Source organism: Euprymna scolopes, chromosome 2, assembly GCF_053919585.1.
Source record: "Euprymna scolopes isolate OS-2025 chromosome 2, ASM5391958v1, whole genome shotgun sequence".
NCBI lineage: Eukaryota > Metazoa > Mollusca > Cephalopoda > Sepiida > Sepiolidae > Euprymna > Euprymna scolopes.
The window spans coordinates 204,105,176-204,122,268 of NC_136483.1; the positions used below are offsets into that span (position 1 = coordinate 204,105,176).

Here is a 17,093-nt window from a genome sequence, read left to right on the forward strand (position 1 = left end):
GTACAGGTTCTGGAATTTATAATTTTGAAGATCTTTCTCATGTTGACACGAAAGAATTATGTGATAGAATGCTAAAAATTAAATATTTTTATGAAGCAATTCTGGTTTCTGATTGGTTGCGAGCAGAACATAGCTCCATTTGATTCGTCAGTTCCTATCGCCAGTGTCTATAAGTAGAACCTATCAATTTTCGGTGATCATACTCTCTTACTTATATAAAAAATATTGCAACAGTTACACACACATACACACACACGCGCACATGTGACCCGTACTTCGTAGGTCAGCAAGGTATCTCAGTGTGGTACGACCCGTCAATCGATTTGGTTGGTCCTTTTTTCACGATCGGGTTGATATGTCACGGCTTCGTTGATCTGTCGGCTAGAAGGAAAGCAATATCATGCCCACGAAAGAAAGAAACTCAGTTCTCCATTCTACTGATTAAATTCAAAATAAGATATACAAATATATTGTTATATACAATTGTCCGTAGTTCAATGTTGATTTTGACAGACTCCGCTGAGTCAAAATAGGTTAATTTCTCTCGATATTGCAGTGAAATGATGCGGGAAGAGAGAAAGGTGTGGAGACTCTTCGACTGTGTCGACTTTGCTCCAAAATTCAGCTCAATCCGGCGTTTCCGACGCTGGGAATCGTTCATATACTCAGGTAAGGGGTGAAACCGGGGCCGCTTCCTGGACCAATCGCATCCACTTACGTCACACCTAGGGGGAGGCTCTATCTTCCCGTGTGCACCTGCGATTCTGTAAGCGCTCCCATGCCTCAAAAAGGTCACTCCCGCGAGCATTGTACTAAAACTATAAACATCCTTAGACTCGAATACTGAGTCATTCCATTTTCGGAGTACAATTTACAAAAAAACGATATTGTCAACGATTTTCATAACAATGAAAACCACAATTCCATCTTTCTCTCAGCAAGGTCTTTTGCCGTCGCCGTGCACACCAACGATAATTAAAGAATAAAAAGAATCATATCTGCCCGGCTTCTCCAGCATTTCGGGAGTTTTGACCTTCCTCCGTGGGGAACCAAATAGCCCTCTAGGACGGTCACGTCACACACATACACACACACAATGCAAGGCTCGACGTCGTTTTATTAAAAAAGGTAGAAAACGCTGTACGCACCCAGTCACTCCGAATGCACCGTCCTGTGCCGAGCAACGTTGTTGTCGTCGAAAGAAAGAAAGTTTGCTTAGTGGGTTAATATGTCGTCACTCACGGCAAGAGGAGAAAGAGGAAAAAACCAAAACAATTAGAAGCCTCACTCGCTGTTATAGCGATGAAGGCAAACTATGTAAGAGTATGCTTGTTCGCTTTTCAGACTTTCGCCATTTAAAGCTGAGCAAAAACCAATTATACATTACTACAACTTGAACATTGCTTTGTCAATAAATCACCTATTTCTTTTAAAGCAAATACTTTCATATTATATGTGCAACTGAAACGAAAGAAGACGCTTTAAATTAGTGGCCATACTTACAGAGGTATCCTAAGTGGAGATGTTTATTTATATTACATTGAAATTTTTGCATGTTCCTATCGCCAAGGAAACAAAGCGCAGAGAGAAAAAAGTTTTATCTAAATATATATTTATAAAACCAATACCAGCCTATGTGTAATGGTAAAGGAGTCCGTAATGAGAGGCGCCCCCAAATTCAATTAGTCTTGTGTCTCATTAAAACATGGATTTAGCATTGTCCACTGTGACTACGCGTCAGAATGAATCTCCCAACCAGTAAAATAAAAGTCAATCTCGCGATGAAATGGTTGACATTCAGAATCCATTAAACTTTGAATCCATTTTAGTGAATTATGTTCTGTGTACCCACTCGTCTCCTTGGATGGGGGAGGACGAACAAAATAAACAAGACGTACCGAGTAGTAGGCGGTTAGATAAATGTTTTCCTGTAATCCAGACGAGTTTTTAACCAGTATGGCTACATGATGAGAAAGCAAATTACAATATAACTTACATCTATGTTTTGAATTCTCAGCGGAGAAATACCAGTCGTCGTAGCAATAGCAGTGATGATGAAGAATTTGAACATTTTCACGTTGCTGTTGATAAAGAACTCGTACATCACTGTAGAGGAAAAGACAAACAATGCCTCTTAAATTGGAAAACATTGGAAAAATATATATTTATATACATGTATGAATATGTAAATATGTAAATGTGTGAGACCCCTTCATATATATATATATATATATATATATATATATATATATATATATATATATATATATATATATATATATATATATATATACATTAGGGCATTTATAATTATATTACAATTATATTATAATTATATTATAATTATATAATTATATTATATATATATATATATTATAATATATAGAGAGCGTTATAATTTATAACATAGAAAGCTGGCCTTTGCAGTCGGGTATTCTCGTGACTTTATTGCAGACTCTCATGTAAAGAAATATTAAAAAAACCCAGGATACTACTTTCAGAACTTTTTGCTTCTGCCGGCTAATCTCATTGTATATGTGTATGCGTGAGTATATATACACTTGTGCCCGATATTATTCATACCCCTCGGATCTTTGAGATTTCTATAAGAATATTGCTCAAACCAGAAGGTAGACAATATTAAAGGGATTTCAAACAATAAATCAAGCATAAGCATTTAATTTAAACTCAACAAATAAATAAATTATGCAAGTTTGAAACATTATACAAAGAAAAACAATAATGGCACTAGTTCAAAATTATTCATACCTCTCTTACTAATAGTCAATAGCATGCCCTTTATTCTTAATAACTGCCTGTAACCGTTTTGGATATTTATCAACAAGGTTTTTACAAGCATCAACACTGATTTTTGACCATTCTTCAATGCAGTAGTTCTCCAAATCCCTCAAATTTCTAGGTTTCCGCTTTTTAACCTCAGTTTTCAATATGTGCCAGAGGTTTTCGATAGGGTTCAGGTCGAGACTCTGGCTAGGCCATTCCAAAACATTAATTTGATTATCCTCAAACCATTTCTTGACTATTTTGGCAGTATGTTTTGGATTATTATCCTGTTGAAGGACCCAGTTTGGTCCTAAATGGAGCTTCTCCGCATCCTGTCTAATGTTTTTCTGGAGTATCTCCAAATATTGCTCCTTCTTCATGGTTCCATCTATCTTGACCAAACTACCTGGACCACTAGCCGAAAAGGAGCCCCAAAACATTAGGCTACCACCACCATGTTTCACCGTGGGCATGGTGTTCTTTGGGTTGTAAGCTTCTCCTTTCTTCCTCCAAACGTAAGAAGCATCCATATGGCCAAACAATTCAATTTTTGTTGCGTCAGTCCACAAAATACTTGAGAAAACGGACTCTGAAGAATTCACATGGGTCCTAGCAAACTTTAGACGTGCTGCAAGGTGTTTTCCGGTGTGCAATGGAGTTCTTCTTGGTCTTCTTCCTTTCAGACCATTTTCATGCAGAGTCCTTTGCAATGTTTGCCTTGATATTTTTATGCCAGAAGACTCCAGATTTTCTAAAATGTCCTTAGTAGTGGTGGTTGGATTTGCATTAACACTTCTTACAATATTCCGGGTAGCTCTAGCAGACAGTTTCCTTTTCCTTCCTCTACCAATCAAGTTGTTTGTTGTGTGGTGGCTCTGGAATTTTTTGATGATGCTCTGTACTGTTGCTGTAGGGACCTCAAATTTCTTGGAAATTGACTTGTAACCTAAACCATCCTTATGTGAATTCACAATTTTAGTCCTAAGATCATTACTAAGCTCTTTTTTCTTCCCCATTCTAATAATTTTTATTCTTTTATTGGTTTTCAGTTGATATCATTTTAATTTCTGAAAAAATGCAAAAAACGCAATGAAATTAATCAAAGGTTGTATAAAAGCATTCAAAATAAGAATCAAACAGGAAACAAACAGTCAGAAACTCGATTAATACTGAAAAAATAAGGGGGTATGATTATTTTTGAACATTGCAGATTTTATAAATAGCTGTATATTTCTTTTATTACAAGTATCCCGAGATTTTAAAATGACGAAAATGATCAGAAGAGGTTTATTAAGAATATGTATCAATATGGACGTAAACAATAAATTCTTACAAAGTTACACCTAATAAACTCAATTTTCAAGGGGGGGTATGAATAATATCGGGCACAAGTGTATATATATATATATATATATATATATATATATATATATATATATATATATATATATATATATATATATATATATATGGGTGTGTATATGTATGTGTGCATATGTACTACTCTAATCGCTTATACATCATTTAGGTGTCCAACTCTGCCCCCTTTTAACGAAACTAAGATTTTTTTTAATCTTTTATCTTATTTTATATATATTTTTTATTTTTTATCGCCTCTTTCTTTTTTTTCCTTCACCCATCACCCTCTATCCCTTAAATATATTTCATGTGTCTTTGACCTTGCCTTTATCTGTACACCTTAATTTTACTCAAGTTCTTGTTATTACTATTATTATTAGTATTATTATTAATAATGATATTATTATTATTATTATTATTATTATTATTATTTTATTATCGTTGCCATTGCTATTCTTATCGTTACTATCATCATCATTTTTATTCTCATTACCATCGTCGTTATTACTGTTGTTATTATTAATATTATTATGGTTAATAGTACAATTCCCCCTATTACTCCACCACACCAATCATCCATATGCAAAAATCTATTTTTGTCCTGTTAGACACCTCCAAAGAAGTTGCTATCCTATCTCTCTACCTTTGCCTTATAAAAAAGAAAACATAGAAATATTGTCACATATTACCTAGCATATAGTATACTTTGAAATCCAGTATTATAGCCTTATAACTATCCACCCAGACACACCCCTTTCGCCTTAAATCACCACCATAATATCCCTCCCAAAAGTATACACCAATTCATAGTGCTGTTGTCATCTCGCTTACATCTGTAAAAAAAAATGCCCTTCCATAGATAATATACATCTTACAATAAAATAGAATCACCACACATTTTTAACACAGTTAAGCCCCAACAATAACCTATATATAACCCAACAATAACATATACTACATACACTTAAGACTATGATAAAGACTCTATACACCTTTCTGCACTACACTATATATAATATGCTCCTCCTTTATTTAGAATTCGACCCCCAACATTATCTATAATTTTAATTTGTTTTGATGTATTTCGTTCCTATTGAATCCAACACTAAACGCCGCATCCCCACTATGTTACCTAGCATCTTTTTTTTTTTATTATTCAATTTTCACCCCAAACAAGGCACAGTGCCACTTTAAAGCAAGGGGCTACTATTAGGGAATTAATTAGCGGGGTCATTATGAAGGGAGAAGAGTAGAAAGATGTTTGTTAACATTACACTTGACCTTCTGCATATCAGTGCAGTTGGGAAAGCAGAATCCCGGAAGGGAGTTCCAAAGACCCGCAGTTCTGGGGAAGAAACTATTGGAGTAAAAGGCTTTCTTGCACCTAGGGATCTCTACTGTAAAGGGATGAGACTTAGTAGCTTGTCGGGTTTGTCGGGGGTAGTAACGTCGGGGAGGTACAAGTGTTTGCAGTTCGTCAGAGCATTCACCATTAAAGTATTTGTAGAACAGGCAGAGGGATGCAACATCTCGTCAATGGGACAGAGGTTGAAGCCTAGATGACAGTTCAGGACCTATCAGGTTGGCGACTCTTTTTTTAACCCTGTCCAGGAGCGAGAGACAAGCAGCAGATGCACCAGCCCAGATGTGACAACAGTACTCCATACATGGGCGAATGGTTGCCTTATAGAGGTATAGGATACTGTCAGGCGTAAGTAGTTTTCTAGCACGGTAGAGGGAGCCAACCTTCCTTGCAGCAGCCTTGGCAATGCTCTCAATGTATCTATTCCAGTTCATATTCCCTGTAAACGTTAGGCCGAGGAGTTTAAAATCTTCTCTACTCTTCTAATGAGAAGCATTAGGCTTCAAAATGCCTTGGCATAAAGAGTCTCTTCTATCCCCCAACTAATCGGTTGTATTCCCTTATTGAATAAATGAATCAATCTATATCCACCAAAGTATAGTTTTGTGACTTCATTCCCAACTCCTATTGTTTTCATATATATATATATATATATATATATATATATATATATATATATATATATATATATATATATATATATATATATATTTACATAGGCATCACCACTTATCAAGGCCAAGAGGCCACTCGAATATATATATATATATTGAGTAAAACGATTCATAATTTTGAATTAAAAATAAGTTTTAAAAGGAAAACAAACAAAATCCATTAGATTGTACGATCGTTTCAGAAACAATATTCATTTTATTTAAATCGACAATAAATTGACAAAAATGTTATCCTTTAATAACAAAGTCCTCTAATCAGCAAAAAAATAGGGGTGGGAACAGTTAAAGACAAAATATAGGATAGACTTACTCAAATTGAAACAGATTTTATAATGGAGATAAAAGGAATATCTGCCTTACACACGACTAAAATGCTAGTTTTATTTTGGTGTCTTTAACTGTTCCCGCCCCCTATTTTTTTTTTTTTACTGATGAGATTTTATTATTGAAGGGCAAAAGTTTTGTTAATATTCATAGTCAATTTAAATAAAATGAACATGGTTTCTGAAACGATCATACAATCTATTGGATTTTGTTTGTTTTCCTTTTGAAACTGATTTTTAATTCAAATTTATGAATCGTTTTACTCAATATTAAAATAGCTCTAGGATATTTATACCTATCGAACTTATTACATATCTAAAGTACAATGAGCACTTTTTTCTTTTAATACATTTACTAATACATTAAAATAAAGTCAGCTCTTTAGACTCCAGATCTAATTTCATCAAAAAAGAATATATATATATATATATATATATATATATATATATATATATATATATATATACCTACTTCATTTATTCGCATAAATTTAATATACGAAGGTATAGATTTATGCGTAAACTTTAAGTATTTACTTCAAAAGTGCTCAATACGTAGGTAGAGCTAGTTAGTAATTTATAAAACATGCTTATATATATATATATATATATATATATATATAATTTATAAAACATGCTTATATATATATATATATATATATATATATATAAGCATGTTTCATTGAACAGCAGTAATAATTAATAATTTCTGTTTTCTTCTCTTGCGATCCATCTTTTCTATTTAGCGGGCCAATGTTCGAACGTTTATGTTATCAAATGTCTTATAGGAGAATACATTCCCTCTATAGTACACTTGATAACAAACGTTCGAACATTGGCCTGCTAAAACAGTTTTACATCGGCATGACTAGAATCAATATTTCTTGCCGGCCTACGTGTCACCTCTCTCCCCCTAACAACTCCATCTACTAACACCTAATAGCACATGATACCCCCAAATGAATTTAGAAACATATTAATAAAAAAAATATCGCCATTCTATCTGTTTCATATAGTAACCTGCGCCTCCCAATCATAGAAGCCCAACTCATTCGCATAAACAAACCGACTATGAAGATGAATGTCTTTTCACACTCGAACAGAATGTCCGAATATTGGCCCGTCAAATGGAAAAGATGAATCGCACGCGAAAAAAGCGTTTTTGTGCTTTTTCGCAGTCATTCATATAGTTTTCTCATCATATTTCAATCTGTGGCAGATTTCTCGATTGGATAAACCAGAAAGATGGAAATTAATGAGCTTCTGACGATCAATAAGAGAAAGTCGAGGCATATGGACTAAATTTTACGTTGTATAACCTGGAACAACAACAATTATGATTAGAGATGCTTTGTTGCTTAAAACGTGGTTTTAAGCTCATTTGTTGTTGCGAAGTTCTTTTTGCTTTTTGGATTTGAATTTTTTTTTTTAAATTGACGTAAACACTATGATATTCAATTAAAACTCAAATATGAACAGGTAAAATTATAGAGGAATAAAAGGCAAATCAAATGAGGTAAATGTTGTTCAAACTGTTACATTCAATTTAGCTTAAATTTGCGGTTTTTGAAAAAATGGCAAGTATATATACAAATATCCACACATATTTACACACACAAATGCATATATATATATACATATATACACATATATATACGTATATATTCATATATATGCATACATATTCATTAATATATACATATGTGTGTGTGTGTGTGTGCGTGCGCGCGCGCGCGTGTGTGTGTGTGTGTGTGAAAGGGAGAGAAAGGCAGAGTGGTGGAGTCCGCATAACAAACAAACCAGCAAATAAACAAAAATGACGTTTTCAAGACGAAAAAATTATCCTAAAGCAACTCACAAGGAAGGGTCATGCCAATCTTTTCGCGCTTGTGAAATAAGTAACAGGCGGAGACGTCGTAGCCTGAAAGATCCGGTTGCTCCTTTGTGTAAGCGTAGATATTAAAATCATAATCCATTTGTTCCTTCGAAAAGAAAGTAAAAAATAAGCATAAATTGCAATAAATAAATAAACGTCACATAAATTTTGGTAAAAATCATCGACGTTTACGAGTTTTGTTAAATGTTTATAATTTTTATCCAGTTTAGGGCAACAGCAACAAGAAGGATCCTTCATTTTACCGAACAATGTATAGTTTATATAACTGTGTCACCTTAACAAATTCACATATTTTCTAAACAATTACCTAAATAACAAAATTAACAACTTGCTAAACTAATCGCTTTTTCAGTACTGGCCGTTATATATTATATGAATGCATTTGTGTGCATGTGGGTATGTGTGTATCTTGCATAACCATTACAATCTACAAAGACATATTGATAAATCTTTCATTATCAGATTCAATGTAACTCTGACATAATTATCATACAAATACTGTAATATTCATTTTCCTTGGCTTCACCAGTGACTAAATTAATGCAAAGGTGCTGATTTTTTCATTATTACTGAAAATAAGTTAATGAAGCAATCAGATTTTATTTCCTTTTTTATTTATTCATTATTTTCTGTCTTTTTATTATAATGAACCATTTGCCAGCGAAATAGAAAAGAAAAATGCCATGATAGTTAATCTCGGACAGCGTTACGTTATCCATTATTCTAAATTGAATAATTTAGGCATCCTTAATTACGCCTAAATACGTAATTAAGGATGACTAAATTATTCAATTTAGAATGACTAATGACTAAATTATTCAATTTAGAATAATAATTTCAAATTGATTAAGCATGAGTTGCTATTTACCAGTGAGCAAAAAAGGTAAATTTCAGGTCTAGTCTATAAATCTCAAAGTAATGATCTTCAATGCGATGGTAAAGCAAGTTCTTCTTTAAGGATCAGAGATGTGTGTTGCAACTATCCCCGCTGAGGGGAAAGGTTAAGACTTTTATGAAGATCTGTTCATGGAGAATCCCATCAATTCACCGGTTAATTTACATTAATAACAGTCAACTGTGGGAAATAATTGTGCAGAGATAGACAAAGAAAGAAATCATATGATTGTTTTAGAAATGGATTAGTCATACTCTTTGCCGACTTCCATTTTGGTACATCAAGATCTGCCTTCTTTTAAAATCTTCAAATGACAAAAGGAACAATGCGGATGCATAAAACACTTGAAAGCGGTCTGAAAAGCTTGCTAAGAATCAAGATGTATAGAGAACATTGGTACTCAGTCTATATTCAAAGTTGAGTGACATGACGAGAATGAAGAAAAAATTTAAACAAATAAGGTAATGGTTCGAATATAAATTGTTACTAATGATACCAGGATTAAAATATCAAATAAAGTTTATTATAAAAATATCGATATTTGTTATTGATGAGTTATTTTTGAAAGGATATTTTTTGTCTAAGCTTAAGTATTGTTTAAATTTAAATTTTCTTTTATTCTTCTGTGTTCATCCTCCTAAACCCAGATCCACTCTGGAATTTTCCATCAAGATTTGTTTTGATTACGCCAGTTATACTCTGACCGATGAGTTGCCCCATCTGTCACCAGATTTTGCAAGTAACTTAATATTTTTATTTTGTTAAATTACGAAGATGACTGTATTTAATGAAGAATTACGACATTTCTGTAGAGATAGAGCGATTATTTTTATGAAAATATCTTTCAATGGAAACAGCATCATTTTATGTAAACATTGAAAAAAAATGAAATTTAAAATAAGTAACATTGCAAACATTTGAAAAACGTAAAAATGCAAATATTTATGTAATTTAAATATCATCAATGTAAACGTATCAAACGCTAATATCACACAATATCTCTTATTGTCATGTTTATTATAGATATCAGATCAAAGATGATATAAAAAGAAGACAGACCTCTGGAAGACTGACTCGAAGTTGTAGAGGTGCAGCGTGTTCTTGTGATTTTCCTGTAACGTCGATTGTTGAACCCTATGAAAAGATATAATTAATGCTGATTGGATTTCGGAAGCATGAAACACTAGAGTCTTTGGGTGTAAAATAATTGTTAATATTTATTTGAAAATATTTATAAATTTAAGAAATTACATTTAAGAAATGTTTAGGGAATTAAAAAAGCAGTTAACTTCAGTTCAAACGCAACATTCCCAAATCCACTCGTCGAATACTCTGTCTGACTAAAATTATTTCAAATTGTTAAAGCTTTTTTCACTTATGGATAATTTAGCCAGCGTAACGATTCGAAATAATCTTTACTCCTCGACTACTTGCAAATGGATTTTTCTACAAACCTGGATTACACAAAGTTTGGGTTGTTAGACAGATTTTAAGGGGTTTTGCCTGATGAGGTCTCTAGTTAGTAAATACTAGTAGACCGAAACATGCTCATGACTGTGTATCAACAAAATACTGCTTATGTAAAGGCAAATGTAACCTGCTCTACTTCTGTATTGAGCACACTTGTATGAACCTCGTTATATTTAACTGGTTACCCTACCTTTGGAAAATAGCAACCTCAAATTATATATATATATATATATATATATATATATATATATATATATACATATATATGTGTGTGTGTATAAATAAATATATATATATATATATACTTGTGATTGTGTATGCATACATATAGATTTGTATTGGCGTGGGTGTATTCTTATATATATATATATATATATATATATATATATATATATGTGTGTGTGTGTGTGTGTGTGTGTGTGTGTGTGTGTGTTCGTGTGTGCACACGTATATATATATGTGTATATTTTGTGCGTATGTATATGGATGTATGTCTCGGTATGAATATGTCTGCATTAGTCTATTAATGTTTCATTCGCCATCATAGTGACAATTCTCCTTTTCTTTTTCTTCTCTCTCTATTACCCTACCCCTACCTAACTTCTACTGACACGCGACTCATTATATCAACGAACACATTTGCAAACTTCTTTTCCTGATACGTGAAAATCAGTTTATAAACAGACCCCATACCCACCCTCCTATACAATCCACAATTTCAGTAAAATTATGATACATTTTAATCGTTTCATATTTATACCCAGCTGTTAAATTATTTTTGAATAATTTTCCAAAAGGTTGAAAGGCGGTCTTTCCTTTCTTTTATCCTCTTTTTTTTTTAGAGAGCTCGCAACTTTTTATGTTTTTTGAAGAGCTTCCCTTTTCCCTTTTTTTAAAAAAGAATTTTTTCAACTTTATTTTTTCAATTTTTTGCTAGTTTTTTTTTAAGTTTTCTTTGTGGCGTCGATGGTTCAGGGTCGCCTGAGGAAGTTTCATTGACTGAAACAGATGGCTGTTTTTAGCGACCATATGTAACTGTTTACCTTAAAATAAAAATATTTTGCTCTTTTTATTGACCACTATCTAACAACCTCGTTATTTTCATTAGTCCCGACTTTTGAACATCTCAAACTTGAATATATATATATATATATATATATATATATATATATATATATATATATATATATATATATATATATATATATACTCGAAGCTATCTCATTACAACCCTTCCTTTTCATAGACTATCATACTTTCAAAAAAAATAAATAAATAAAACATATATATATATATATATATATATATATATATATATATGTTTATTTTTTATTACCGTTTTATCTGTTTGGCTACATATGTTTCAGATGTTGAACCATGTTTATGATCCAGCAGCCTCGTCAGGCCTAGCAGAAGTCTTCTGCTGATGATGCTGCTGGATCATAAACATGGTCCAGCATCTGAAACATATGTAGCCAAACAGATAAAACAATAAAACACATATTTGCTCTGCAATAGTATTGAGCACCCTCTTCAAGTTTTACTAATTACCAGTTTTACCAAATATATATATATATATATATATATATATATATATATATATATATATACATACAAATTGCGTATAACTTATGAGATTACCATAGAAATGACAAAAGAAAAAACATAAATGTTTGGTTTACATATAACTTACCTGTGCGAAATACCATTCCCAGACCGATTGCTTTGATGTCTTGCGAGGCCAGCCACTGCGAATACCAACCCAGGATTCGGCATCTGTTCCTCGAATTGTTTTCTTTCGGAAAATAATAATAAACAAAACAATAGTATATATATATATATATATATATATATATATATATATATATATATATATATATATACAGTGATGATCATATTTATTGGCACGGTAAAATAAAAGTTAAATTTTGTCTAATAAATTCTAAAAAAGGGATTAAATTAAAGAAAATAACAAAGTATATTATGTATTTTTAACTGGCCTTTCCGATGCAGCAATCGGATTTTAGAAAAAATAAAAAGTTTGCGCATAAAAATATATTTTCATATATCAATGTGATTAAATTAAGTATATATATATATATATATATATACAAAATAAAATAATAATAAACAAAACAATAGTATATATATATATATATATATATATATATATATATATATATATATATATATATATATATATATATATATATAACTTTCTTGGAATTATATTTTTGGATTTTACTGTCATTGGATTATTTACCTTTCACCAGACTATCCATTCACGAGAAATCACCTTTTTCCTCACCATATTCCCTCTGCTTCACTTTTTGTTATCAAGTAAGATCTTTGACTTACTTACTGTTTCATCAAATACTTTTGTATGAAAAATCCGATCCCGCATTTTGCTAATTCCTACCCTCTGATGAGAAGGAAATTATTTCTTCGAAACTCCGCGGATTAAGGATTTAACATGTTTTATTAACTGTTTGCTCTTCTATCTATCTATCTATCTATCTATCTATCTATCTATCTATCTCTATATATATATATATATATATATATATATATATATGTATGTGTGTGTGTGTGTGTGTGTGTGTGTGTGTGTGTGTGCTGTCAGATCACTGCCATAAAATGATTTATTTCTCATAATTTCACATAGCTGTTTTGGTTAGTCTCATTGGCTTCCAAGTCTGAATTAGAAATTAAAGATCGTTATTGTTCCTGGGTTCGAATACTTATCTCTACTTTATTTTTATGCAAATTCTTATGAAAATTTAACAATACTTATTAGACATACATTCGTAAATATTCCCCAAATTTCAATCGATTTGGAATTATAGCTAATGGCTCTCCAATATCTATTTTTTAAAAAAATAATTTTATCTACAGTATGCTAACATCAATATGTTTCATATGAATCAATCCCCTGTAGAATTTACATAGGTTCCGCTAGTAACGTTATTATTTTGAAAGCCATTCTTAACTTGGGGAGTGGAGAGTGTTTTGTAACTATTTTGTTCTTCCACCTAACAATTTAATAAAAAAAAGATATTGTGAAATTTGAATTTTACCTGACAAAAACTATTTAAAAATAGCGTGATACCAAAAATGCATAAGCACCTAATTTTGTTATGGACTTTGAAAGGAAATTAATAAATATTGCGTGAAAATTTATTTTCCAAAAGATTTCTTTTTTCAATGTGTTATGATTTGTTTCGGCCACTAAAATCAAATTTTGTTAAGATAAATCAGTAAAAGAAAATGCACTACAGAAAAAAAAAAAGGAATTTATTTTTCAGAAATCAGATAACTCTTTCTAAATAAATTCAAATTTTATTTTATAGCCAATAAGAAAGCTAGATAAAAAAAAACAAATCAAGCGTTTAATGCCTAATTAGGTTTTCCGTTCAATTGCCACAAGCAGACAGTATCAACCCCAAAACTTCTACACTTACTCGGTAGGATTCCCGGTGAATTGTTCAATATTTATTCAATCGTAAACAAACAGCAACATTGCCAACAATAATAAGAAAGTTTTGTATGAACGAACTTCAATGACTTTTGGATCAGCATCAGATGATTATCAGCTTATTTCCATGAACAGAGAATAAATAATTTTGACTTACTAGCGGAGGGGTGGGGCCGGCTTTACCCAGTCGTAAAACACGCTTATATTTTAATTCATCCAGATTTCGTATATATTATTATAAAGTCATGATTTCAAAAGTAAAAAATAAAGTATTTGGGTACTATCAACTAGAATTGAAACCGAAAACAAAACTGCAACATTAAAAGCTGGTGACGTTACCATTGTATCAACGTAACACGCATATGCACTGAAAGAGGGCTACCTTTCTGCTACACGATCGTAATGTTACGAGATCAGGATAAGGTCCGAAAAGTTCAACAAATTGAGGCAATTGTGTCAAGAGAGATATCAGGACCTGAAGATCCAGAGCTTCGTGATTTAGTTAAGTCTTTAATGGTACATGATAAAACCTCATTGTAATTGTTTGATTATGTGATAAGAAGTTTCTTACTGGTGTGTGTTTTAAAATTTTTAAACTACCGTGGAATTTCCACGGGTTCTGCTAGTTCTATTAATATATTATTCATTTCACTGTTTCCTAGGCTTCTCGTTATTCCTTTCAACATTTAAACCACGACACATATAATACGTGCACAGCCTTGAATTTGAAAATTACAAATATTTTAGATTTGAAGTGAATTTGACCCATATTACCGGATCGGTAAACTTCATAAACACTTATAAAGCGTCCTAGAAGTAAAGTGTCGATATTTTTATATTTTTATACACATTCATATACAAATGTAAATAATGTGTATGTGCTTGAGAACAGCAGAAGCAATTGTATGGTAATAAAAACTATGTTCTCTTTATTAATGTGTCAGCAACAATATCATGAGTGCGACTTACACTTCCTTCATACGAGTAGTTTTTGTTAGGAAAATCAAAAAAGCTGGCGGCAGTCGACATTCGGACATTGTGAGCGTTGACGTCCTGAACATCGAGACCTTTGTGTGGGATTGGTCGGGCAGTACAGTTACCCAAGACTGTGTTGGTGACGTAGGAGACACCTGGTGCAAAAAAATAAAAAATAAATGGAAAATTTAAGTAAGGAATAGATTACCTAAACGACATGCTTTTTAAAATCTTTAAAAATTTAGAAAAAAAGCAAAAATAAATATTTATACATTTAAATGATTTTAAAGTTTGTTTATTTATACAAATATTATTGGCTACATATGTGCATACATGTTTTTGTAGTCTCTCTGAAAAGAGAGACTACCTCATCAGGCACATATGTAATCGACAATGTTTTCATAAATAAAATAAATACTCTAAACACTCTCTGTTCATTAATCGAACACTCTTTGATAAACACAGGAGTTTCAGTGGATAAAACTAAAACTATACAATCATTATGTACATGTAGCTATTTTATAGAAGACGATTACAACGCGAGAATATAAATGTGATTGAAAGGAACTCACGACGAATGCATAGATGAAGTGAGTTAATATAGTTCAAAATCTGTCACGTCTTGTTTTTAATAACCCATATCTGAAACATCCCTGCTTTAAATCGCCTTCTATTAACTCTCTCTCCCCCTCTTCCCCTTTTCTCTCTGTATCTGTCTCTGCCTGTCAGTCTGGCTCTCTCTCTCTTTGTCTCTCTCTCTGTCTTTATCTTCGTCTCTCTCTCTCTCTCTCTCTCTATATATATATATATATATATATATATATATATATATATATATATATATATTAGAATAAGTAAATTACCAAACAGTCTAACCGTATAGATAAAAAAGTAAAGAATTAGTTTCGTATTTACAACCTATGTAAATCCTTTTAAGATATAATCCTAGTTAGCAAATTATAGAAAATAAATATTAGACAAATCAAGTAATAATAATAATAATAATAATAATAATAATAATAATAATAATAATAATAAGTAATTTTTTGTAAAAAAAAAATCCAAACATTTGAATTCATACTTTGAATAAAACCTGTCTATCTTTTCAATATAAACAAAGATGGCTGTCGGAACAAACACACGATGTTGAGTCTTCTATGAAAATTATTTCTTCTTCTTACAACATTATATTGTCATGCATTTTTTCTACCTAAGAAAAGCAATTGTAATTTTTCTGAAGAGTATATGCATGAAAAGAGACATAATAATAACAACCGTTTGTTTCTGCATAACGAAACGGATCTGAAAATTGTACCGAAATTATAATATGCCTGAGGAGCTGTTTTGCATAAAAAATAAATATTTGGATCTTGGAATATAACTATAGTGTTATTCTTTTATATATGCTCTGTTGTTATATTTAACAGACATTGAGCTTCTAAACTAAAAGAATTGAGTGAAATATAATTGAAATATAATCGAAAAAAAAACATATTTTATTAAAACAACACACACACACACACACACACACACACACACATATATATATATATATATATTAACGCATTACAGACAGTAGAGCGTTATTTCATCGGCAGACATACCCATCTCGGATACAATTTTATCATGGAAGTCATTCATATAAAGCAAGAATAATAAAGGTCGAACGTTTGACCTCTGGGTTACATTTGCATTATTAATATGAAATACATGTTTATTGATATATTACAGTTTGTAATGAATATTTGAATATAATTTTACCTGTTTCAAAATCATGGATGTCAATAACGGGGTTATTGTTGTACAAGTTGTACATAGGAAGCGCCGTGTATGAGAAACGAGCAAGTTTTGCCAATCGATCGTACTCTTCCTGGCGGC

General features: G+C 31.7%; 1 protein-coding gene across 1 annotated transcript in view; it reads right to left on the reverse strand.

The window, feature by feature from the left end:
- The window catches only part of LOC145241636 (uncharacterized), a 65,674-nt gene that overhangs the window by 14,438 nt on the left and 34,143 nt on the right, over window positions 1-17,093 (reverse strand). The window contains exons 7-12 of the mRNA XM_080104720.1: window positions 16,977-17,085; window positions 15,210-15,370; window positions 12,459-12,560; window positions 10,355-10,429; window positions 8,362-8,485; window positions 1,997-2,106 (exon numbers count right to left, since the gene is read on the reverse strand). Of these exons, the coding sequence (XP_079960846.1) occupies window positions 1,997-2,106; window positions 8,362-8,485; window positions 10,355-10,429; window positions 12,459-12,560; window positions 15,210-15,370; window positions 16,977-17,085 (681 nt within the window). The remainder of the gene's footprint in view (window positions 1-1,996; window positions 2,107-8,361; window positions 8,486-10,354; window positions 10,430-12,458; window positions 12,561-15,209; window positions 15,371-16,976; window positions 17,086-17,093) is intronic.